This window comes from Aythya marila (genome assembly GCF_965140915.1).
Source record: "Aythya marila genome assembly, chromosome: 6".
NCBI lineage: Eukaryota > Metazoa > Chordata > Aves > Anseriformes > Anatidae > Aythya > Aythya marila.
In genome coordinates this window covers 14,172,922-14,199,199 of record NC_139047.1, presented here as the reverse complement: position 1 = coordinate 14,199,199, position 26,278 = coordinate 14,172,922, and the positions used below count along the sequence as shown (strand labels likewise).

General features: G+C 40.2%; 1 protein-coding gene across 7 annotated transcripts in view; it reads right to left on the bottom strand.

Moving 5' to 3' along the window:
• PIKFYVE (phosphoinositide kinase, FYVE-type zinc finger containing) overlaps window positions 1-26,278 on the bottom strand; it is a 61,704-nt gene that overhangs the window by 4,131 nt on the left and 31,295 nt on the right. For 5 of the 7 annotated variants that reach the window (XR_014317752.1, XR_014317753.1, XM_082763124.1 and 2 more), the window contains 29 exons: window positions 24,813-24,942; window positions 24,347-24,527; window positions 22,997-23,071; window positions 22,223-22,330; window positions 20,801-20,941; window positions 20,228-20,354; window positions 17,981-19,167; window positions 15,821-15,921; window positions 14,582-14,653; window positions 13,907-14,078; window positions 12,441-12,619; window positions 11,795-11,908; window positions 11,404-11,512; window positions 11,137-11,291; window positions 10,439-10,529; window positions 9,363-9,423; window positions 8,639-8,782; window positions 8,414-8,534; window positions 7,961-8,005; window positions 7,203-7,298; window positions 6,461-6,544; window positions 5,901-5,992; window positions 4,908-5,072; window positions 4,407-4,466; window positions 3,753-3,929; window positions 3,057-3,160; window positions 2,661-2,789; window positions 1,163-1,424; window positions 533-607 (listed from right to left, as the gene is read on the bottom strand). Coding sequence is in view for 5 of the 7 variants with exons in the window: in XM_082763124.1 (XP_082619250.1) it covers window positions 533-607; window positions 1,163-1,424; window positions 2,661-2,789; window positions 3,057-3,160; window positions 3,753-3,929; window positions 4,407-4,466; window positions 4,908-5,072; window positions 5,901-5,992; window positions 6,461-6,544; window positions 7,203-7,298; window positions 7,961-8,005; window positions 8,414-8,534; window positions 8,639-8,782; window positions 9,363-9,423; window positions 10,439-10,529; window positions 11,137-11,291; window positions 11,404-11,512; window positions 11,795-11,908; window positions 12,441-12,619; window positions 13,907-14,078; window positions 14,582-14,653; window positions 15,821-15,921; window positions 17,981-19,167; window positions 20,228-20,354; window positions 20,801-20,941; window positions 22,223-22,330; window positions 22,997-23,071; window positions 24,347-24,527; window positions 24,813-24,942 (4,557 nt within the window). In the remaining 2 variants the exon portion in view is untranslated. The remainder of the gene's footprint in view (window positions 1-532; window positions 608-1,162; window positions 1,425-2,660; window positions 2,790-3,056; window positions 3,161-3,752; window positions 3,930-4,406; window positions 4,467-4,907; window positions 5,073-5,900; window positions 5,993-6,460; window positions 6,545-7,202; window positions 7,299-7,960; window positions 8,006-8,413; window positions 8,535-8,638; window positions 8,783-9,362; window positions 9,424-10,438; window positions 10,530-11,136; window positions 11,292-11,403; window positions 11,513-11,794; window positions 11,909-12,440; window positions 12,620-13,906; window positions 14,079-14,581; window positions 14,654-15,820; window positions 15,922-17,980; window positions 19,168-20,227; window positions 20,355-20,800; window positions 20,942-22,222; window positions 22,331-22,996; window positions 23,072-24,346; window positions 24,528-24,812; window positions 24,943-26,278) is intronic. The other 2 variants (XM_082763122.1, XM_082763125.1) reach the window with 2 other exon arrangements.

Here is a 26,278-nt window from a genome sequence, read left to right as displayed (position 1 = left end):
CTCCAGATGTCCAAGTGTTTCCCTTCCTTTTTTTCCCCCCACCCCTCTCTAGACCACCTACTAGCATGCAGCCAATACTATGCAATTCTGCACAAGTACTCCTCTCACTTCCACAATGGGAACTTAGCTCCTCAAAATCTGGGTAGCAGTAATCAGTCATTTGATAGGGACTCCTCCACACCAGTAGTCCAGAAGGTAACTGATTTTCTGGACTCAAGACTTCTGAAACCAGGCAGCAAGGGCTTTTGCTAGCATGTCTCTACAGTTATGTTTGTGTGAGCACCAGATAACAACAAAACACAAGAGAACAGTCATATATCTCCCATGCCCAGACTTTCAAGTACTTAAAGGATCTCTCTTAAAAGGTAGGATTTTTTCTGAAATTCCTTATTCCTTCCCCTACTCTACACATCTTGATTTGAAGTGTAGCAATTTCACACACTGGAGAAGTTGTAGGTTTACTAGCAGTTATCAGAAGCTTCCAGGTAAGAAATAAACACAATCAAAAGTCTTTCCTTCATTCTAGCCTTACCTTGTCCTCCCAAGATGCCAGTTGACTTCACTACCATTTCAAGTTTTTTGTCCCAGGTAAAAGTGCGAATGTAATCTGTTGCAAGAAAAAACACATCATATCTGCTATAACACAAGCAATGTGTTCTAAAATGTATCTATTCCTACTCTAACTGGGAGAAGAACACAGTAGACTTCCATAGACAGGACTTGGGTGCTCCCCCTGCAAGCATCTTCTCTTTCCAGATTATTCAAGATTTCTTATATTTGGTTGGGGTGAATACGATAGCTCAAGAGTTCAGTAAGCTCACTATCGAATCAAACAAACAAAAAACTGCCCAGGCAGTTAAAAGCTTTAAGTGTTATTGTAGCTGCTTGCAGGTTCAAAGTAAACACTTGCCACTTCATGAAATGAAGGATGGGAAACATCATAAAAAACCCTGAATGGAAAAGGGGGCTGCAAGGAAAAGACTTCCTGCCACCACCCTGAACACCCATGACAGGTGAGTGCAGTATTCCATCAGGGAGAAGATGAGCTTTCTTGACTCACATCCCCATGGTGGTGGTGCAGTTCTAAGAGTACTAAAAATGCCTAAACCAAAAGAAAGCAGTGTCACTCGCTGAAAGCAAGCAAAAGCAAAAGGCAACTTACCAATGATCCCAACAACCAGCTCATTGTTTGTATCGTCACGACCCACCAGCAGGGAGTAGTCTATGATGAGGTGGCTGGAAAGGAACTGGGAATCACTGTGTATGGAAGCTCTTAGCACAGCCTTGCAATGGGAACGGATGTACAAAGGGTTGTCCCGGACCATCTTCAGAAGGTTCTCATCCAGCAGGACTACATCACAGCTCTCCTTCCCCGTGTCTGTTTTAACATTTCTATTCCGGAGGGAGCCCTTTAGGTCAAAAACCTGCAAATGGAGAATGGCATTACTATTTTTCTTTTTTCTTCAGTTTTCTGTGAGGTTAAAGACCCCAACATGCCTGAGTGCAGTGCTTGAGCAGGCATCACAGCAAAGCAACTCTTGCCTTCTCAGTAGGGAGAAAGACAGCAAACAAAGTATTTTCATACAACGAAAAAAATAGTTTCCTCAGCAGACAGTAGTATGTAAGCCTACATGAAAGCTCTGCTACTTCAAACCACAGTTTCAGGCAAGTTATTTCACTAATATTTAGCCTAATCTAAACAAAAAAACTTGTGTCCTTAATTTTGACACGTATGGGCAAACTCAGCTTCCCAGTCAGCTTATTGATTCAAATGCTAACAGCAAAGGCATTGAAGAGGGAGGTGGGTCTTGCATGAAGCACTGTTTAGCAGGCATTTGCAGGGTTAGAGACAGACCACTTCATTTGTTTTGTAAACAAATCTGGTTGTAAAGGACCTCTGGAGATCTCTAGTCCAATGCTTTAAACTTGAAGCATGTCCAGTTAGTAAAATCTTGATTTGAACAACCTGCTCTAATTCCAGGGACAGAGTCCACAATTTTTCTCAGTTCACTTCTTCCCATAGCTATCCACTATTTGATGTCAAGTATGGGGAGGGAAGGAAGAAAGAAGTGATGCTATATAGTACTAGATGCAACATTTGTTTGAACTTCCTTTTCAGCATTGATTCTGTATTTGAAGAGAATTTTCAGTCATTTTAAGGTTTCCATTCTATTGCCTCAAAGGCCACCCTCCCTTTGCTAAAGAGCATGGTTGAACTCAAAACCTTGTGGTTCAGAAAGAGTGGATTTAAAGCATTATTAGTTTTCCCTAACTTCACAGAGAGCTCACTATCACCATTAGTGAGGCTCTCCTTCTAAATAAATTAGTCTGTAATCCTAATGAATTTTATAAATGCTTGACAAGTTTTCCCAAAGAAAGGAGATGCAAGGACACCTTTTGGTTTTTGGCAACCAAGAGAGATGTAAGGACAAAAGACTTAGAACTGAAGCATGCACTACAGCAATCTGAACTAGCCAATACAGTCATCAAGCTACTGAGGATCACATAACAAGGAACAGGCTCCAAGTGTCAACTTTGAGCACATGCAAAGTTATCTAGATACATACCAGTGACCCTGCTCTTGCTCTCAGCCAGGAAAGAGACTACACTGCAGTGGAACAGAACGCTTGGTCACATACAGTCAGCACTTTAACCCTTACCTGAGCCATCTTCCTTCCATAGAAAAGGTTTTCCATGACAAGCAGATCCAGCTTCTTCTCTGTGTTGTTTTGAGAGTTCTTGTACCCAATTCGATACACCCCGAGGATTTTAGCCAGTGCTGTGGGTTTCTGGTGAGAAGATATTGGGTAAGATCTTAGTGTGCAGGAAACCAATCATATATGAGAAGTACCACTATCCTGACTGTGCATTACACCTTAGAAGCTCCAGCAGAATTCCCACTTTTCATCTCAAAAACACATTATTGTAACTCATACCTCCAACTTCCCTTTTTTGCTTAAATGAAAAGAGGTGATAGAAACAGCTACTAGTCAGTAAAATACAGAACACTGCCTAAAATACAGTTCCTCTTTTAAAAAAAGAAAAAGAAAACATACCTTCTGCTGAACTGCATTAGTTATGTAAGTGAAATAGTGTGGAGCAAAGTCAAGGAATGATTGGACCTCCAGACGAGGCATCTGCTTCAAGATGAATCTATCATCTGTTTTAATATCAGACAAAAACAACAGGCTTACATACTGTAAGTGGTGTATTTTTTGCAAGATCTTAAAACAGTCATACAGCTGAAATGGTCAAAAAATTAAAGGACTGCTATTCTCTTAAATAAACTTTGAAATCAACTTCTGTTGCTAAGAATATATATATATTTTTTTAAGTGGATATGTTCTGAATTTCAGCCCAGTAGTAAACAAGGGAGAAAAGACTGCCTAGGTTTGATTTGCCTCAGCTGCATGGGCTCTTTACACATAGGATAAAAAACAGGCTATAGACCCTTCATTCATGACTTGCTTTAAAGTAGCAGCCTAGAATCAGCCACTGTTGGAAAAAAAAAAAAAAACACCTACAAATCAATTACAACATGTGGAAATCTAAAAAAAAAAGTTTCTTTAAAAACCACAGTTGTCCTTGAATTATACTGATCTTTTTGATTTCTGAAATCTATACAGCTTTTCATTCTGTGTCGTCACTTGACAGTCAGCAACTCTCTGGCTAGACGTGAACAAGGATTATACAACAAAACCATCACTACCCCCAAACACCCTCTAATTATGAAAGAGAAAGAGGCCACTTACCCTCAGTCACATAGAATGCAGCCCCAGACTTGCCACCGCGTGCTTGCCAGGGCATAGAGTGAGAGAGGGAGCGAATGAAGTCTTCTTCACTGCTCCCCAGAATCACTTCACGCATCTTGTGAAACTCGCCAGCATAATAAATCCTGCAGTAGAATTTGGCATTCGCATCTGAAAATTCTGCAAGAAAAGGTCTTCCTCAATAACAGTGCACAATACTCACTGACTACCTAAGATGATACTTAGATTTTACTCATGTCTGGAAAAACATTATTTTGCTTAATATCTTCATCTGACAACTATTGCACCTTGGAAATTTAAACCAACAGGAGTTAAATTAAAAGCCTGCAATAAAATCAAACCCCTTTAGGATAGCTCACAGTATATGTGAAAGCGTCCAGACAACAGCCCAACACGGGGCGGGGCGGGGGGGGAGTGAAACATACCACACAAAACCAAAAGACAACTACAGTTTTATGTGGTATTTCTGTACCATGGATTGACTAAAGTAAAAAAGCAGCATTGCTTTGTTCTTGATTTTTTTTCATTTATATGGGACAGGAAGGAAAAATAAATCAAACTTGAAGATTTGTTATGTTCACACAAAGAAAGGAGTTTATCAGCTAAGACTTCAAGTTATTATGTACAGCAACTCACGGAGTTCCACATGGGGATTCACCAGCTGCTTCTTCTGTCCATCTCCTCCATCTACCTCATCTGAAGGCATAAAGATACCACTCAGTCACATTTGTTCATTATTATTACCCAGAAAGCCATGCAAGATATTGCTTGTAAACTCATTACAAGAAAATTATTTTTTCTTCAATAATAGATAATGAGCTGTAGGATCAGACAGCTGTAATCATACATCTGCTAGAAGGTCATTGATATTCATGGAACACAAGTACAAGCTCTCTCAGTTTCTTTGTTTTCTTTATTATCCATGAGCTGAAACAATGGAAGTTAAATCTTAATGTTCCTATAGTTACAGGGGTTTGAAAGCCCTCCACCCCATTTCTCTTCTCATAAAACAAAGCAGTAATATCAAAAGAAACCTGTATTTTACACTCAAATCATTTATTTTCAATGCACACTGGGTTGAAACATGAACTATTAGTAAGTAAACTGCTGAAAGAGTAATGAGCCAGAGTGATGTACCTTGAGGCTCTGCTCCTTGGTTTTCTGCTCCCTCTTTGCCCATCTGTCCAACCTGGTAGTAGGCACTGTCAGCACCACGTAAGGTCTCTTTCTTCTGGGAAGACAGGTCTGGGCTCTTCCCTCCCGTGCCACGAAAGAAAGACAAAACGCCAGATGATTTCTTTGCTACAGTGAAAAGAATAAAGAAGTTGGTATTGGCATTATGAGAGGCAGTTTAATAAAAGCTTGTCTCATAAAAGAATTCTCCATTCATTGTTCTAACTGGAGGGGTGATGTTGTTCAACTAATTTGGTATTCCTCAGGCAACCAATATCAGTATCAACAGATTTATTGGCTTAAGTAGCACTGGGGAATGCTGGAGTCATTTCACATAGCAGACTTCACAGAAACAGGGAATTAACACTTCAGATGACTGCAACTGCAGGGGTGAAGCATCAACATTTCAAATGTAGAAAATACAATTCAAAACAGGAGTTGTGAAGAGTCAGTTGTAATTTAAGAACATGGAAAGGAAGAACTACAACACAGAAGCCCGCCCCACTAGAAGAATGAATAGCATCTTAAAAACACAGACCAAAGTGAGGATCTTTAACGTAAAGGTATTCCCTCCTCTCGATTTTAAAATAGATTGCCTACTTTTTAAACAAGGCAGAGGTCAGAACAGAGGCATCATGACCCACTGAACAGGCTAGATCCAAGAATAACTCCAGTTACACTGCATAATAACGCATTAAAGCAGATAATAACGTGATCTCATAAAAAATCAAGAGAAGGTGATTACAGACTTAAAAATATATAACATTTTCTACATCAAGTCGACTACAAGATGTATTACAACTTCAACATGACAAAGCTCAACAAGCCCATTTGGAACAATTTTAATTTAGTACTCAATTTGTTATAACTTTCACACTATTTTAAACTCAGGTTTAGTAGACTTAAATCTGAACTGAGCTTAGTATCATGTATATGATTTTGGGAAAGTTGTCTTACGTTGTTCAGGTTCTGCAGTACGATTTGAAGGACCCGTGGTAGTCTCAGGCAGGCGGACAGGGCTACTGCTCTTTGGTTTGCTGTCTGACATGCTGAAAGGAAAAAAAGTCATAATAAGACCAACATACGCTGCTACCCAAAATACTACTGCTTTACTCCTGCAGAGCTATGTTTCTTCCAAGCCTAACACTAAGGGAAAGTGATATAGTTTAAAGTAGTAATGATGCAGAAGTCTCTAAAGTTGACTGTCTCTACCTCCCTGCTTCTCAGAACTCCATAGCAACAGTTGCTTCCATCACCATCGGCAAGTTGAGCAGGGCCAGTGCTCCCTACCATGTGTGTATGGCCAAGGGACCAGGTGAGGGCGCCAGCACACCGTCCAGCATTAAACAGAAATTGAGATACTGCAAGAATGTGTTGGCACACAGATTGTGCCATATTCCATAAGAAAGCAGAAATCCTAACAGGCATATTTTCAGGGTCTTTCCCCGTTCTAGTTGTGGTTTCTTTACCACAATCACTTTGCCTTTCCTCTAAATACTGCAGTTCTTGCATTTAACCTGTTCGGCTGTGGTCCTTCTTCAGAACTGCTTTTCACAGTTGCTTTGGACAACTCATCCAGGGCGTTTCTGTATTCTTTGCAACTGAAGGAAAAAGAAAAAGAAAAATTTTCTGATAGATCCCACAATACCTGCCCAAAGATTCAGTTTAGAGACAGGAAACAAATCCACAGTAGGAAACCTCCCCCTTGTTTTTTCCTTACAGCTAGGATTAATTCCCTTATGACAGACGCTGCTCTAGATTTTTCCTGTGGTATGAAGTCCCCCCTTGTTACTCCCTCTTCTGCAATTTAAGAGAATGAGCTACTCTGAAAGTCTTCTGCCTGGTGATAAACAAGCCCCAGACTAGCAGCTTCAGTAAATCTCGTAGAGCCAAGTAGTAGCAAGAGCTGCTATGACTGAAGGTAAACAAGGGAGAGATTGCATTACAAACACCCAATTGGCGTTCCTTAACTCAGTTGCACTTTCTCCAGGCTAGGGAACTGAAAGAAGAAATGCAAATAAAGCTTACTAATACTATCAGCTTTCACAGAACACCACAATTCATTTTTGTGTACTTGAGCTCAACAGGAATGTCTGAAATCCAGTTGCAAGTTGGAAAACCTATATTTAAAAGCTCTCAAAGCAGCTGAGTGAAAAAATTATGTCATGCTTGTTCCCTACCACTAGGATTTAACTTACTCTTGCAGCTTTTCTGTGCAAGGAATATGTACATTTGACGAAGATCAAATCACACCAGTACCTGAGGGCGAAAGCTATGATGGAGCTTGGTTCCTTCTCACAGACTGCAATAGGTACACGTTCATGCTCATACATTAGGTAGTGCTTATCTGGGTCACTAAATGGAAACGAAATAGGGAGAGTGTTAGTAGATCACAGTCCGTGGGGAAAAAAAGTTCAAGGTTTGGTTAATCACAAAATCTCTTCACTGCACTTCAGGCACAAGCTGCAAGTCTCAGCACAGAGCCAAAGTGCCCCAGATCAGCTTCTCCTAATAGACACGTTCAAAGTTATGTGGTTAAATCTAACCAGCAATGTGTTAGAACAATCATCACTTCAAGCAAGCTTCTTACACCAGAGGATCAGCTCCAAGTTAGAGTAAGAGTCTCTCTCTGTTTAGCAGCCACTGTTTAACAACACTAAAACCTGCCAGTTTGCTCTGACTGTCTTGCAGTATAGCCTGCAGAGTGAAGTTCAGAGATAAGCTTGAACTCTTTTGACAAAGAAATTTAGCGCCAAAACCTCCCCAGAGCCTCCTCAATTTCTAAGAGGTTTACTTATCTGTAGGGTCATTTAACTTTTAACCTTAATCTCACTAGCCAATGATCTCCACTACTACCTTGGAGAAGAATTCAGAAGTTAGGCTGCCAAACATTAGGTTCAAGTCAAGCAAGAAACACTACAACACACGCAGACAGAGTAGCTGAAAAACTTCCCAGCCTGCTCATTTTCACGTGAAAGAAGGACTTGAGGGCACATGCAGTAGCCATTGAACCTGACCTACACCCAGACAATGCCTTTTTGAGTCCAAGCCTTGGAAGAGGTCTAGAAGCAAAAACAAGAAGCAGGCAGGTAGCTTTAGTAAGTCTTTACTGAGGAAGGACACTTCAGCTCTCTCCCTGCAGCTAGGAAGATAGAATGTACCTCTTTCCCCCTCCCTTTCACTTCTCTCAAGAGTTCTGAGTAGACATGCATACTAGGAGGAAGGGAAACTGATAATGCATATGCACAAGGATGACATAGAAATATCTGTGACATGAACAGGAAAAGGGGGTAACCTACAAACCCCTAGAATGGAAAGAAGATTCCTTGCGTTGAGCAAGATCTTTAGTCTATTTGGATGCAAACCCAGTTGATGACTTGAATTATCTGTGAAGCAAAGGAAGCATGCATAGCTGTTTGCAACCTAACCAGGCTGCTAATTTTGCACAATGTGTATTTAGCAGTACTTACAAGGGAAATGGAATGGGGTTATAATTGTTCCCAGGCAACAAGTTAGCCAAAATAGCTTTCATAGTAGATTTCTCCTTCACTTGGCTGTCTGTAGATCCCAATGAGTGTCCATCAAACACATCTGAAACACAGATACATTACCACGTTTGCCATTTTCTGCATAGATCTTATACACTTGCCAGAGGAAATGAAGAGAAGGAATACAATACCACAATGGAACTATACCTTCTGAGCTACTAGTTGTATCCTGTTCAGACAGTGTACCAGCACCAGTCAGTTGCTCCGATACAACCTCTGGAGGGGTGGGCAACTGAAGATGGGTGGAGCCTGTGGAACTCTGACTTGATAAAGTAGTCAGGAAACGATCCTCTGAAAGCACCAAGACAGTCAAGTCAAGTACAGAGGAAAACATTAAGCATTTTACATTGCTGTCTGAAGTGATATTGCTTGCCTCCAGGCCAAGCTATCACCACCGTCTACTTTCAAGAAGTTTCTTTAAAAAGCAGGTAGCATCTCTCAGAGCAAAGGAACTAGCAGCCAGTCAATGTACTGTATATAAGCTCCAGCAGATGTACACACACCCAGTACCTTTAGTTACCACAGACTACATATGCCTCACAGGTAAGAGGTCTCAGCACCCACAACCACTTCACAGAAGATGCAAGAGGCATTTCCCAAATTCCATGCGGTTCTTCAGAAAGCTTCTGAAAGTTTTTGAACAATACTCAAAGGGAAGCCTTCGATAGCCTACTTAGCATCAATAGTAACTCAACCTCACATTAGAAGCTTAGCATAGTAAGCTTATAGTTGGCTTATCTCCACCTTGTACAATGGATATTCACCATCAAATCTGATAGTTTAGTCGTACAAAACCTCCCACATTATGTCAGAGAAAGGGTTACAGCAAGCTTCTTTTCATAGCCTAAGAAAAAATAAATAAATAACAGACCTTTCTCTCCATTTTGCAGTGCTGGAGAAGCATTGCGTGGGGAAGCATCCATGCTACTGATCTAGGAAGAATATCAGGTGATCAATGTTGATGCCAGGCTCTTTACAGACGTATCCCTTCCTCTCTGTGGAACACCTGCAAAAGCAGATGTACCACAGCAGAGAACTCCCACCCACTGTTCTCAGCTTCAGCACCACCACTATCTCTGTCAGCACATGAATGAGACAAGGCAAGAGCAACCCAGCTTCACAAGACTGCTCATGACTGCTGTCATTTCTGTATGCTGCTTTAAAGAGAACGCTCTTCCTCTATATAAGCTTTCTTGCTGCTAGATCAAGGCTAAGTGTGTTTTAGCATTAACAAATTTGTGAAGTGGAAACAACACATATGCATGCAGCTGAGCAAATCCAGGGTCTCACTGGATTTCTTTGCGTATCTTGCTAGCATTAGAACTATTCAAAGTTCAGCCTCTGTATGATGACTACTGTATGATGATTACATTGTACTGCCTTGCAGTCTGGATATTTTCTCAGAGTACCAGCTCCCCCAGGGTGGTTGTTCAGCACACTGCCAGCTGTACCCGTACAGAGGGTTCTTGAGGGGCAACAGTACAAGATCATTTACACATCCTCCCATTTACACAACCTACAGGATTATTAGTTCTTCCTGCATTCTTTGCTCTGCCTCTCCTTATTCTTTTTTTTTTTATTTATTTTATTTTTCACAAGGGTAAGCTTCATAGGTAATAGCCATTGTGTCATTTTCTCACTCTACGTTCATCCAAACCTAGAGCCTAACAAGCTTACTTCCTTCCTATCTAGATGTACCCTTGGCAATGAGTGCAGCTCTCTGCTGTCAGTATTTATATTAACAGTCCAGAAGTCTTCTCTTTCTGTATAATAAAGCTCTTGGTTCACGTCTGTAGAGAGAGATGCATACGCTAACAAGCAATTCAAATGTTTGCAAATCAAAGTTATATGATGAAGTAAGACAAATTAACTAATTGTTGAAGTGAACTAAAATTCAACTTCATACTACAGCAAATAGTCTGTATACGTCCAGACTGCTGCTAGTACCTTGCTTTCTTCGCCTTGCCTCAGTCTTCCAGGACTGGGTGGTACTGAAGGGCGCTTTCTCCCTTTCTCTTGTTGGAAGAGATCCTGCAATCTTCAAAAACAAAACACAATCAAAACATAGATTACACATATTAGCTGTAAAAGGCAAAAATTGTGATGTTTCTCCAAACTAGAAAACAGCCAAGCATGCCTTCACAAGTCTTCAATGCAAACTGAAATGGCTGCTAATATGTGCTAAAGCTATACTTCAAACAGCCCAAGACAGAACATTTTCCTCATGCCTTAATGAACACTATAGCAACAGAAGATCTTCCAAACACTACACCCTACTTACATTGCAGTAGGGGAGAGGACAGCCTTCACAGCAACAAAGTTGTCAAACATTTAATTTGGCTTCTATCCATCTCTGAGATCGTTTCACCCAATCACTTTCACATGCTCCCCTCTTCCACCTCTATTCAAACAGAACTTTCTCTTCTCAGGTGTAAGTTGTGCTCTACAACACAACACTCACATCGAGCCTTTAATGATTTTCTGTTCCAATCAATCAACCAGCAGAAGACATTCATCACAAGCTGTCGTAGCACCCTCTGTATAACCACTGCACTACAAGAGGAGACAGTACTGATGACCATCTTCCCCTTCTATAACCAACACAGCACCAGTGTTGCTCATGATTCTTGTATCTGTCCTCTTACCTATTATTCCAGGCTTGCAGCATCTCACACAGTCCTTGCTTTTTAGCTATCAGAGACTCAAAAACAGATTGTAACTGTTGAGGTGTGTCTAATGACGATGAAAGCAGTCTTGCCTGAATCTTCTCAGTCCAGTTTCGAAACTCCCCCTCTTCCATCTGCCAAAAGAAAAATAGTCAGTGTACTGTCACAGGACTTAACACTCAATCCAAGTCACTTCTCCACGCGCTTTGCGGTGTATGTTCTGCTGATGCAGAAGTAGTCCATTACCTCCTTTTGTGCAAACAGATCTTCCATCTTCTCTTCCCTTGTTTTGCTAAAAGTATCCGTTTTCAGAGAAGCAAGGCGATCATCGACAGCAAGGTACACTTGTGACACCCTGTGGACAGAAATGCAAACAGTTAAGCCATATTGCACCAGATGAAAAGGTGAGAGTTAATATTGATGGAATGGGTAAAGGTATAAAAGAAGGATCCAATACCACCCTCCCCTAGAATTATATATACACCTATAAATGTGGAATGTTTAAAATCATCACTTTCCTTCTAAACCATGAACATTTAGCAAGTGTATTATCTACATCAGCAAAAATGGTTTAGTGGTCTTCTTAGAAGTCTAAAATACATATAAGTCAAGGAAGGCATTAAAAATAAAAACTTACTTTTGAGAGAAGTCCTTGAGATCCTGCAAAATAGTAACTTTTAATGGAGCCTGTCGTTTGATGTAGATTTTGGGTAGTGGGACACATACTTCAAGCAGACGGATTGGAGAGTAGCTGAGAAGACAATGCAACAGCTTTTCATAACTCCCCATGTAATATTAAGTCTACACCTTTTTAGCTTGTGGCTTTTATAAAAAGGGGTACTTGTCAACATGTCTGGAACATTAGTTACCTTTAGTAGCACATAACACCTTCATCATTTATCTCAGGAAAAAAGTAAAACCACAGATCACATTGCAAAAATGAAGTTCTAAAAGTATTACAGATTAAACAGAAGTGTTTCCCTTCTTTATCATATACTGGCACAATTCATTTTTCAGAATATTTCCCATCCCATCCATGACAATGATGGGACCTGCAAAGCCTCCTGCAAACCAGCAAACAATTCTGCATTTGTAGTTACAGTGCAGTCATGCTATCCCATGCTGTACTCAAAGCGAAGGACACACCTGAAGAATCCTTACTAGAGCCATGCACTTCATATATGCGTGTGTGTAACTTCTCTAGCCCTATATATATATATATATATATATATATATATATATATATATATAAATATATATGTATTTTAAGCAGTGAACCTCACCTGAAAGATGCCACCATCTGATTATAGGAAAAATACTGGTGATAGTCATGGTGAATGGAATGACCACAAGGCTCCACATTGGCCCTTCTAGTGTACTGGTGCCCATAGAATCTCAGCTCGAGGTATTTTGCAAAAGACATAGACCAAGAATCATTGGAAAGGGGAACAACTGGTGTCACCTGAAATCAAAAGCAAAGTGCCTTAATTTCACCCTTCAACTAGGATTAAGGACAGGCTAACCTAGACTGTAATCTAGGTATTTCAATTATCAGAAGCACACACAACCCTGAAAGATACCAAACAAAGACAGTGTTTATACAAAGCTAAGCCCAACACACAGATGGATGCAATAAACTGGATAAGCGACAACTGCTAGTTGATGATAACAGGTGCTTAGTCAGGGGAGTGCAAATACATCCTTAAATCTGGGATGCTGTTTCTCTGCATAGAGATAGTTTCCAGCAGTCCAGTCACCAGCAGCAGTTTCATCGCATGCTTCTTCCCTGGTGATTCTTTACCTATGAATACTGCAAAGCAACATCAGCATATATTTCAACTTCAGCAGTGCTTGCAAGCTTAGAGTAGCCATTTAAACATACCTATTAGCCACAAGCTTATTAGTGTTTACATGAGCATACAGAAATAAAAGGTTATAGAACAGGTATACACACAGCAGCATAGGGCTTGCCTTCAGCAATTACATTAACTTCCTCCAGATATCTTTACATCCAACACCTATGTTTAAGCCAGCATAAGTACGTGAACTGAGTCATTTGCATGGGTAATTAAGATGCTTTAAGTTTGAGGCATTGCATGAATCTTGTTTAATTAAGCTTCATTCTTGTCTTAGAAGGCTCTTAAGATTAACAATAAGTTTGGCCAGAGATGAGTATCCAACTGACAATGTTTTCTTAGCTAAATTAAAGAACAAGTTTCAGATAGTACACAAATCTTGCAACCTTGTGGTTTTTCATCTTTCTAATGAAAATTTTATTTACTTTCTAATGACTACTAAAGGAAGTCTAGACATCACACTGACTCAATACAGACTGTCCAGTCTAAAATAGATTAAAGAACACCAAGTGGTTTTAGCCAATTACTAAGCCAGTAGGCCTCAGCATCTGCCCTTCCCTATATGCACATTCTTCTGATGCTTGTATAGATTCACTGCAGGGAAGAGACAATGCTCTTTGTCTCTTAAAGGGAACTCTAGTTTTTCCGTGTGTCAGAAATTTGTTTCCACCACACTATGTCTGTTTCACCCTCAACAGCCACAATTCTACAAGTTTCTACAAGAGTGATTTGTAGAAACATGAGAATATCTGTACTAACAACAGGCTTTGTACAAGTTTAGCCACAGCTCCAAGGATAAGCACTTTCTCAAAAATCCACTCTTTCCATGCACGCCCAATCACAATAGGAATACTAAATTGGAATAGCAATAATTCTTAAGCCCTCATCCTTACCTGTTTGCACAGTCTACACCAAGAGTAAGTAAGAATCGTGTGTTGGTACCCAGGAACTGGGGAGTCCAGCTCCTTTAACACGATTTGCACACATCCTTGCCCATGTACAAAACGACGAATGTGGTGAACCATTGGTGTTTCACAGAACATGCTGGGGCACTGGTAGGAAGGCCTTAAAGAGAAAGATGGAAATGCTTATGATCATACATTAGGCACTGCTGAAGAGCTGAATCAACACCTTTAGTATGCTTTTTAACGTCACAGTACTATTTATCTTTACTGTAAAAGTTTCCTAAGCCTTTAATGAAGGCTGTTTCTGCACAGTTTCTTGTACTCTATGAATTTACAACTCTTGCTTTGTAATCCATTCCACTTATTCTACCTTAATAATGGAATAAATAGGCACAAGGCAGAAGTAGGGAAGTAGTGGATGTATTTGCTTGTAAGAAATGAGCATGAGGAAGTAAAACAGGAACCAGGTTTAAGAGCTTACTACAGCATGCTCATAAAGCAAAGGGAGCAGCAAATTTAGGGTGTAAACTTTCCTAGAATACAACAGGCTCATGCTAATCTGAGTGCACAGGAAGTAGGGTCTATAAAGAAAGTATCAGTTCAACCTCACTGAGCTGTTAAAGGCTTTTGGTTTGTTTAGAATGAGATTTACTATTAATTCACCTGAAACAGTAACGCTCCAGAAAAATCCCTAGTGTCAGGTCATTTTTCCCATAGAATTCCATGGTCACAATCCTAAAGCAGAGAAAAAAAATAAAAGCTTTAGAGGGAATATCCTGCCACTGCTGGCTGTGCAATAGCCTTGAAGTACACAGATCTGTACCTTCTGCTTGGTTGTTCTCAGCCCTGCATACCAAAGGCTATTTTTCCCCACCTCTTGACTACTCTTCCCGGTTCCCTGCTGTCGAGTTTGCTAATAACGAGATTTAAGTTCTTACTAGAACAACTTTAAACTTAACATTTAAAAGTGGAACACAATTCAATTGGTCTTTTGAAGATCACGTTCAAGAACACCTAGGCACAGAAGTCTAGGCACAGCTTGAAGCCTTGGATATTAACATTTAAACAGGGGCACACACAGTACATAAAAAAATCCTAGAAATCTTATATAAAATTTAAAAACAGCTTTAAATTTAGTAACAGCTTTAATTTCTCAGAATCTGAAGTGACCAAGCCACTTGAAATGCATAAGTAACAATTTAAGTCTCAATTCAGACATTTCTAACTATCACTGCTTTATACCCCTTTATCACTTCTTTTTAAGAAGCTCAACATTTTTTTTGTTCATTCCTTAGCTTTTACAGAGGAAGATTTAGATTTCCTGTACGAGAGACATCTCTGTATTTTCACCTGAACTAGGTGAAAGACCCATCCAAGGAGCTATGCTAAAAAAAGTCATAAATTGCAACATAATCGACAAGTTATAGCCCTCTAAGCTAAAACTACAGTTAAAGCTTAACCTTGTTAACTTTATGAGACAGGAAGTACTATATTCAAATACCACTCTCATATAATACAATTCAGAAGTAGTCTAAGATTCTTCTTCAAGATTTATTTTTGGGCTTGGACATTCTTCTTTGTTTATATAGAGTAACTCTTCCACACACGGCTGCAGTGTCCTTGCTACACTCACATTACTCTGCAGTCAGAAGTCCAACTAACACATTCAGTTTCAGGCTGAGCTTTCTCCTTCATACCTGAGGGATTAGAAAGGCTGTGAAATATTGCTCTGGACCCACCTAATCAGGCAAGATGAAATTTTGGCAACAGTTCCCATTAGAAGATGGTCACAACCTACCAAGAAGTCCTCAAAGAAGTACTTCTATGAAGTGAGCACTAACCTTGCCTTCAGAAACAAAAAAAAGATAACTACACATGCTGTAGAGTAGTAGTTTTTCATACCAGGGGCTAACACAGGCACTTGGAGCATTGCTGGACTGCGCAGAAGAGCTACTGAAGAGAACACAGAGTCTCTGATGGTTTACTGGACTCAGACAATCCACCTGGTAGAGAGAAAACAGCTCATTCACTGGTTACAGACACCTCCATCCACACACATAACCAATGACAAAATATTATTCCAATAATTTTATTTAAGTTTAAAGCCCAGTTTGTTCCTTTTCTACAAATTAATCCTAAATTTACCTGAAGCTCAAAGATAATGTAAGTTCTGTCATTTTTTAGAAGCTATAACTAATACATATAATATAAACAACTTAACCATATTATTGTGGAAAGGAAAACGGGGGGCCAAAACAGAAATCCAAACCCCAAGACAGATGTCCAGAGTCTCCAAGACACTGAATGGTTTAGTGCACCTTGGAGTCAAGTCTTTGCCAGTATATTACACCTCAGTTACTCATTGAGACTACAGGACTTCAAACTTTCTGCCTTTTTCTATAAAGAGATTTACCACTCTGCTACCAGCATGGAACCATTTCCACTTTTACTCCCTACAGAACTATGGTGTTACCAAATATTTTTGAGGCTAGAGAGCAGCCCCACAGAAAGGAATCCAGGGCTTCTGGTTGATGGCAAGGTGAATATGCATCAATGTGCGCTGGCAGCCAAAAGGGCCAGAAGTATCTTGGGGTGCCTCAAGCACAGCATTGCTAGTTAGTTGAAGGAAGTGATTTTATCTCTGCTCTGCACTGGTGCAGCCTTATCTTGAGTACTGCATGCAGTTTTGGGCACCACAATATAAAAACAACATAAAACTATTAGAGAGCATCCAAAGGAGGGCTCCAAAGATGGTGACAAGTCTAAAGGAGAAGACATATGAGGAGCAGCTGAGGTCCCTTGGTGTGTTCAGCCCAGAGCAGAGCAGGCTGAGGGGAGGCCTCATGGCAGCCTGCAGCTCCCTCACGAGGCGAACAGAGGGGCAGGCGCTGAGTTCTGCTCTCTGGGGACAGCGACAAGACACAAGAAAACAGCATGGAGATGGAAGTTAAGAAAAAGTTCTTCACTGAGAGGGTGGTCGGGCACTGGGACAAGCTCCCTAGGGCAGTGGTTATGGCACTGAGCCTGGCAGAGTTCAAGAAGCATTTGCACAATGCTCTCAAGCCCCATGGTCTGGTTTTTGGGCGGTCCTGTGCAGAGCCAGGACCGGACTCAGTGCCCTTATATCTTCCTTCCAACTTAGGGTATTGTTTGACTTTATAATTTTATTTATAAATTTATACAGAACAGAGCACTTTGATCTAGAGCAACAGCTACTCTTACAGCTTGAGAGATTACTGCCTGTGAAGCTACATAGATTTACATTTAGCATCAATTAAAAGGTGATTTCTACTCATGAACTTAGGAGCTGATAGTGGCTCCAAAACGTACAACTGCTACAAGACCAGTTCTGCTACTCTTGACTGACTTTTTTCCTACATAGCTTCCAGTGCGAGAGAAGTCCCAATACATTTTCCCTCAGATGCAAATTAGCAGTGGTCACAGCAGTTTTCCATGCCTTTGTTTTTTGGTTCTAAGTACACACTCCCTTACATGGAAGTTCCTAACAAGATCCCACCCTTTCCATTAAGAGATTCTCACATTTCTCCAGATCACCCAAACTTTTGCAAACAATCAAATACTTCCATGTAATTACAGCCTACTGCTGTTTCCATGACGCTAATCCCTCTAAAGAGGGCTGAGCATTACACTTTTAGAAATCACCAGTACACGCAGCAGGGAAGCTCAGTTTCAGAAACAAAAGGTTTTTTTTTCCCCCTCCATGTATTCATTTTCATGAATCAGTTGTGTGCAGCTGAGCTGAACAGCCAATGTACTAAACTGATTATGGGCTGATTTTGTACGCTTCTCAGGATAAGAGAAAATGGAGCCTCACAGGCTTTACCCTTCTCAGGGAAGTTTTGCAGTCTGTTTTGCTCTCTCATATCTACCTAGTACTTGGTTAAATTGGTTTAAGTGCCCAGAGCACTGCTATCCAAAATGTAGATTTGACCCAGTCACAAAAGCCTCCAGTTTAACATTCAGTATTAAACACTTAATGTTCTCTATTACCAGGAAAAAATAATATAACTGTGTTTTCAGTAGCATAGTTTGAATCTTTACCTTATGAGACCAAGAGGATTCACTCTGAGCCAGTCCTTTCTCATCCTCTTCAATCCTGCAACCAGTTTTTCCAGTAGGGACACTGGACGCATCCTTACTTTGGGCAAAGGGATCTGTACTTCTCTGTAGAATCCTCCCTCCTCTGGCCCGATAGTCAGCCAGCATCCTGGCTAAGCTCTGGCTATCACCTAGATGCTCTGCTATTCTAGTGTTAACCAACTCGTGGGAAGGCAAGATTTGTATAGCCTTGGTTTGTATACTCCCATTCATCCCTTGTAATCCAGAAAGATCCCGCAATAATTGTCTCTTCCTCCTACTTTCCAATTCCTTGTATTCCTTATTAAGGAGAGGAGACCAATAAACTTGCTCAGGGAAGTATTCTCGGGCAGGGCATCTCATGCCTTTTTCAGTCAAAAGAAATGGTTCACGGAACACCATTACAGGAGAAACACAGAGAATAACATCTTTCAACTCCTGCTTAAAGGCTGCAGAGTAAGTCTTGAGACGATCCTCAGAAGAAGTTACCTCTTCTGTAACATATAAACCACTATCATCCTGGAGAGGGTCTCTGAAGACTCTCATTTGACTCTTGGATTCCTGCAGATCATCTGCCTGTTGAAGAGGCTCTAGTGGCTGGCTATCCAGAGTGACCAAGTGCTGGTCCATGCCATGGAGGGGCAGCAGAGATGTTTCAGGTATTGCAGGAGGTACAGAGTGGAACACTGGAAATGACGAGTCCAATTTGAGGTGCTCCTGCTGTTTTGAGGACATCGTTTCTAGCTGACTGTTTTCTTGGTCACCTCTCTCAAATAATCCTCTTTGTTCAAGCAAGGTGACCTCATGAGATGACACAGACTCCGAGATTGCTGGAAGCTTTTCAGAGGAGAGTTCAATGTCTCTGACTGCTGTGCTGAAATCCTCACCATTGAAGAGGTTCTGTTGTTCGTTTTCATCTCCTGGTTCCTCAATAAGGGAGTGAAAAGAGGTGTTTTTTGTCAGAGTAGGGGGCATAGCAAACTCGTCCATAAGGAAAGAGATTTCCAGCTGGGAATGATAAGCCACACAGACCATGAAGATCAGGATCTCTTTCACACGGGCCAGCTCATACTCTGCAGCACCACACAATTTGATAGTACAGCCCAGGTGCTGGGGACACCCTTCAAAGAACATCAGTGTTTTTGTTTGATCTACAAGGAAAATAAACAAAACCAGCATAGTTAGGATGACAACCTGCTCTTAGGCGTCTCACACACTGAATAGACTGTAATGGAAACTGGGAGCAAGGAACACTGGTAGCACATTCCAGCTGCAGAAACTTATATAAAATGTACTGAGATATTTATTTTTGCAAGCAAAGCATGCTTTTGCTAAAAACTCCTCCTGTTTCACGAAAAAGTCACCGTACAGTCCACAGACCACATAGAATACAATCTGAACAGATTATTCTACGATCGCTGCAGACTTGGGGACAGGGAATGCAGTAGTGAAGCAAAAGAACCATTATCCTCCTTTGCATGTTTACTCATCCTTATGCATCACAGCTTACAAGACTGAGTGAAATTTAGTAGTTGGAAGGAGGTAAGGCAGACCTGAAGGAGAAGAGATGCAAAGACTACATTGCCACAAAAACTGCATCCACATTTGTGTGCCAGCACCATTGATGATCTGCCAGGTTACTTCCTTTGAAGACTTCCACTACCTACAGGGTGTTACAGAGGAAAAGGAACCTGGTTTCTCAAACATGTGCAATGAAAAGACAAGAGTAGAGTAGGTAGAGTGCACAGTTAATCGATAAGAATTTGCCTTCTTGAAATGAGGAAGAATTCTTCATGGTGAGGATTGTTAAACTGCTAAACAGCTGCCCAGATTGGTTGTGAAATCTCCATTCTGCAATATTTTCAACATTTTGCTGACAAGTCCCTGAGAAATCTGATCTTGCATTGTAGTTAACCCTTCCTGTTTTGAACAGGATGTTAGACTAGACAATCTTCAGGGCAGTGGAAAGAACCAGTCTAATTAAAATCTAGCATCTTTCACCTTACCAAGAATGGAAGACCTTGTACTTTTTGATGAAGTTTGTGTGCTCAGACTTAGTTCGCTGTAGTTCCAAGATGTAACAGAAGTACAGATGAATAGAAAAGATAATACTTGATAACACAAAGCACCCAACAGTTCAAACCTTGTTAACAAGAGCAAAGCGTTTAGCCTCTTACACACACAGACCAAGACACATTAAGATTTACTCACCATTGGGCAACTGAAACACTTGCATATAAAATTTATGGCAGGTTCCCAAACGTGGTTTAGTTAACAGTTGATCCATTGACATCACTAAGTCTCCCTGGGTCATTCGACTTACTCTGTCTAGCACTTGCTGTGAAAGTGAAAGAGAAAAAGTAAGAATCTACAGTGCAAACAAAACATTAGTATTTTTTAGATGGCTCTAAAAAAACATGCCAGTACTATCCAGGCAACCTCCCACTTTGTGAGGTAAACTCTGGATTAAATCCAGTCATTCACAAGCACACCCCAATACATACAAAACATAGAAAAGCAGTTTGGCAGTTATTACTGGTGAGAGGGAATATTGTAGCATTTGCTACAAATATGACTCAGAGTTAACTAAAACACAGCCAGGGTACAAAGACCTGCCACCAAGGGCACAGCAGAGAGTAGGTAGAGATTAGTGAGGAAAAATTACTTTCTAGGTCTGTTTTGTCTCCTTGGAAGTGAAGACCATTAAAAAAAATACACTTCCTACAAAGAAGAGTTAGAGATCCACCACAAGATACGGTCTGACGTCTGACATGAAACGCTCACCGGCTTGACATTGATGACAAGAGTGATACCATGCTCCAGCAGCATGTCCTGCGCAATTCGGGACACAGTCTTCTCAACAAGGACCAAGTTGGGCCTAACGTCAACTATCCGCTGTACATAGTTCTTCAAGAACTCCCTTTCCTGCAGAAAGAACAATGCATGACAATTAAATAGAGTAAACCGGTCTAAAAAAACAATTTAAATGCTTAGTATTACTTTCTCACTTATATATTGACCTTTCCTATGGAACAGGGAAACCAGCTACCCAGAAAACACCATCAGTTTTCCATTGTGCACATTTTCGCACCACCCAGTTTATCAGTAGTTTGCTATATACCCTAATCAGGTATAATATAATACAGCTTCCCAAGTCAGGTATTTTCAGTTGTGTTATTGTGACTCACGGTAGTCAAGTTTTAGAGGTTCTGGGCAAAAGAAAGGTACCACAAAAGCAGTTTGCCATCCAGCAGAAGCTGGCCTTTTCAACTGAACTAGTATTTCTGTAGTATTCTCCGCCATATAGGCCTTAAAAGCAGATACACAAAAGCTTATGATCACATTCTGAAGCAGATACTGAAACAAACACAGCAACCAGCAGTCAAAAAGAACAGTAGATACCTCTACATTGTCAAGACAAAGGACAGGACTCAGCTTTAGCTTTTACTGGAAAACCAGCTCACTCTTCAGAAGTAAGTTTTTATATCTGTAAGTCTGTCTATTAAGCACCAAATGAAAGCGGTCTTAAATGAATTTTAAGGAAACAGACAAAGATGGGAAAAAAAAACATGGCCCGAGCTCAGTAAGGCACCAAATACCCAAATTACAAATATCCTACCAAAAACCTGAAAACTGATCCTCAGACTAATTACTCAGAGTAATGCAGTACATTAAAGAGCATCCGCCCATTTCAGTGTTTTCATACACAAGCACCTCCCTGCTCTCAAGGGCTGGGCACCTGTTCCAAAGTGACATTTTGTAGTTCATCACTTCTTTAGGTTGGGTGTTGTCCCATTTGTTCAAGCTTGACAAAGAATAATGTGGGTACAACTGAACTCTCACTTATACTCACTTCTTAAGTATTTCTCTGCACACTTAAGCCATGCCTAGCTGTGACTTTCTGAACTGTGTGTTATTTACACAGTCTATCATTAAAAATGAAAAATGTTTCTTAAAATTGTTAATTGTAAGGATCAAGATCTACCAGTATGTGTAATTCTTGATGGCAAAAACCCTCAGAAGACTACAAGTCTGTACTCTATTCAGTGCAAAAGTTTTCCTAGCTAGCTGTTAAAGGAGGAAATCTCTTTGGTACACAATCCCAATAACTAAAGTCAACCTTACATACTGAATAATCAGATGTGCACTTCAAAAGGGTGAATCAGTCTCAGGCAACTTCAACCATGAACAAAACCATGCTCTTACCTGCAGCACTATGGGGTCTATGCAGGTAAACTTGGTTTCTTCTCGATAGAGGTACTCAATTGAGCATTTCAGCAGAAGAATTTTGGGATTTTTTATGCAAGAGTTCATCTAGGAAAGAAACAAAACAGTTAGAAGACATACAGCTGGAAAAGTAAATAGGAAAAAAAACATATCAGACTACCCGTGACTGTATTTAAACAGAGGCATCTCAGTTATTCTCTACACCAACTATACATTTTTCTTTTTTATGAGCATGTTACACCCAGTTCTTGGAATTTCACAGCTACTCTCCAGTAAGAGTGAAGTGTTGGAAGTTTCTGCAGTCCCCTCCCAACTACACCAAGTCACACTAACTCTTCAAATACTTTGGAGCCTCCATTCAGATCACTTCTACTTTGACCTCCAGCTTTAAATAAAGTTTCACTTTATTGTACTGTCAAAGATCATGACCATAAAGGTCTTTTTTTTTTTTTTCAGCTAACCCTTGGGGTAATCATTAGATACATTCTGGAGCGATAGGGGCGGAAAAAATATTTTGCTATACATGCACGAGGAAAGCCTTTTCTGCTCCCTACACTAGAATCTGAGACAAAAGAAAACAGCTTTGAAAAGAAACACATTAAAACACATTCTCATTCAGGTGCTGTGCAAACTGAAAAAAGCCCATACACCTCCAGATTAGTGAGAAAAGCCTCTAGTGCAAAGGAAGTCATGGGACATGTGTTTCCTCATCATGCACTATAGCCAGCACTCAATTAATCCAGTCTGCATTACCTTTTTGTGGGCAACATTCTTAGTGCAAACAAATCCATTCACCACCATGGAGTCAAACTTCTTTCCACCAGGAATCTAACAGAGCAAAGGAAGCCAAACACTTAGAACTGTTATACATTCCCATAACTTAAATGCTGTAAACCTAACAGAATAGCTATTGTGGCTATTGTGCAAACTTCATCTATACCCTCAATTACCAGATGAAAGACCAGATGCTGTCATGCTGGACATACAACTTTTCCTTTAAAGTCTGGTAAACTAGAAACAACAACATGAAAGCAAGTATTAAGTTCCAGGATCTCCAAGATCCTCCCAGCAAATACATATTTGTGAAATCAAGCACACTCAGGAAGACAGTAAGGGAATGCAAGTTTCTACAGGCCATCAGGAGCATATGCCTTTGCACATACCATTTTCACTAATAATGGACAGGAGTTGTAATGACAAAAGAGAATAAACAAACCTCTACTTACTATTTGAACACAAGCAGTTGACTGGTGTGCCTAGAGTCACAACCAATCGCAGGAGTAATAAACATGAAACAGATTCCTAATGACATGTTTCAGAGAACATTTCTGGTACTGGCATATATAAATACCTATGAGAGTTTTCACTTATGAACATCTGCTTTTTGAAACTGTGCTTCAGGACAGGCAGCATCAGTTGTTGCTGCCTCAAGAGAGCCTACAGAACTGTCAGGAGTGACACAAGGCTCTCCTCATATCTTAACTTGCTTATGCAATGCAAAAATAAGCCTGAGCCTGTGAGCCTCAGTGAGGCTACTTCCTTAGAGGTTAGTTTCACATCAGCCTCTGAGAAGAAACTCTGCGTGCCAAAAATCCAGCCATACAGTTCAGCAATGTCATGTCTTTGCCATCTGGCAGACCTAAATGCACTATCCCATAACAATCAAGTTTTCCTCCACAAAAAGTAATTGCAATTAGCATGGGAGGAGTTAAATCCTCCATAACAGGGAATTACAGAGCAATATATTGCTATACAGAGTCTTGAAATTTACTTATCCCATGTTTAGTACCTCTCCAATCCAAGCATAAAACAAGCAGACGCCCAAAAAGGAAACAAGTCATTACAGAGGTGTTGCTCTTTCCTGCCTTCTGCAGCTTACAGCCTGAAAGAAGAGGCCAGCTCCAGGGCATTAAAACACCTTTCCCAGGATACAAAGTTCTTTCTATACAACTTTTCCTAGAAACCCACATTATCTAAATGCCATGTTGGCCAACTACACCACTGAGCATGCTGAGGGGAGTGGGGATGACCCTTCTCTTCAAACAGCAGGTGCTGCCAGCAACTCCATACTTTCTTTCCCTACATTCAGTGTCTCAAACTTACTTTTTTGATGTGGACAAACTGGCGGATATCCATGTCATCATCTCTGTTCTTGACATCAGGCCGTACTGTCTGAACTACCTGACAGACCACAGGTACAATGATATCCCTCCATGACAGGGACAGGGACTCATTGTATAGAAGTTGCTGAAGCAGTGCCATCATGTGGTTGTGATTAGCAGAGCTGTAAAAAAGAAAAAAAGTGAAAAAGATACAGAGCAGAGTTCAGCTGAAGTCACCTTTCAGAAGTTACTTTCAGAGAGTGGACTCTCTGGTCCTCTGTTTCAACATAGAAAACCACATGGAAGAAAGCAATCAAAATATACTGTAGAAATGCTGTTTTCTTAATGCAAATTAGTTCATTGTATTGTCCACAGAAGATCAAGTCCTACTGAAAGCTAGTGGAACAGGAGGACTTCAGAAATGGTTACTCAAAATATGCAAATTCTTTTTTCTATATTTTTCTTACAGCAGCCTTTCCATGGCTTGTTTCTCCCCATTCTCTTCCCTCAGCAGATCCAGGTTGCTATGGTGCCAGCCTAATGGTGTGAAAAAGAGTTCTTTGGACTTCTCCTCCACTCTCCTATTGAATAATGACTCTGCAAGAGATAAACGAACCTTGTTAATGTAAAATTTGTTGTTGAATTCCTTCACCTTTCTGAAAGGCTACCTAGAAAATGAAAGAATTTACTAAGACGTAAGTCTAAGCCTCTTGAAAGACTGAGTTTGAGAAGTCATGGTAATAGGAGACTGCAAACAATATCAAGTACAATAGTTGTGAGTACACTGAGGAAAAGAGAATTAGTGAAATTCTTGTACTGGTAGCATACAGCACATAGTTTAGTTCCAGAAGAACAAATTAAGACATGAGAAAACAGAAGTTATATCCCAGTTTTACCCATAAATAAGCAGCAAATTCAAAATACATTATATATTTATAATACACAATCATAATGCCTTTTAGGCTTAGAATATTAGTCACAGGCACTAATTTGATCCACAGAAAACTGTTGCTTTAAAGACCTATACATGTAAGTGGCAGTAGAAAGATCAAGTTAATCCATTCAGGCTGCAGTACAAGTAGCCAAAATATCTTGGTAAAGGTCTTGTTTAGCATGTCTGCCAAACACATTAAAAAAATACTATGCTACTGATGAACCTTTACATGACTTGTAGCCCTGAACCAAACCACCACCCCCCTTGCTAGTCTGGTGCAGAGTGAGCTGCAAGCAGGCTGGCTCAACTAGCCTAAGCCACAGTATTTAATACAACAGAATTCTCTTTTCTCTCTGAAGTTTAAGAGTTTTCTGTAAAGAAAGTAGCAGAAGTTTTCAGAAAATCTCAGCGCATCTTCTCATACCCTTTCACCTATCATATACTCTTCAGTATGTTAAACAGGACATCAACAAAGGCTGTATCCACTAAATACTTTTTTTTTTTTTTAAATTCTAAGCATCAACACACTATTTATTTCTGGTTTTGGAAAGAGAAACCATGTTTCAACAGTGCAGAAGAGTCCCCACTTAGAGGGGGTAACTGCTACTTTCAATCACTGTTTAGTATGCCTTGAAAACATCCTGTGTTTTGCATTACCAAGATTAGAGGTTATTTCATTACACAGTAACTCTTTTCAAATTGCAGAAAACTAAGTTATTTCCCACATAGGTATTATGATATTCCAAATCATAACTTCCCCATTCACATAATGGCTGACTATATTACAAATCTTTTATGCTACTGGTGTGTAACTTCTCATCAGCAAGTATATAAGTCTTCAGAGTTCAAGCTTAAAACAACTAAGAGTGCATGATCTGAATGCAAAATCCTTAATAATAACCTGAGCAGGAATACTGGAAAAAAAAATTTACTTCTTCCACGCACTCCATACTCAAAGTTGTCTGTATAGAAGATAAGAGGAATTTAAGCTGGGTTTCT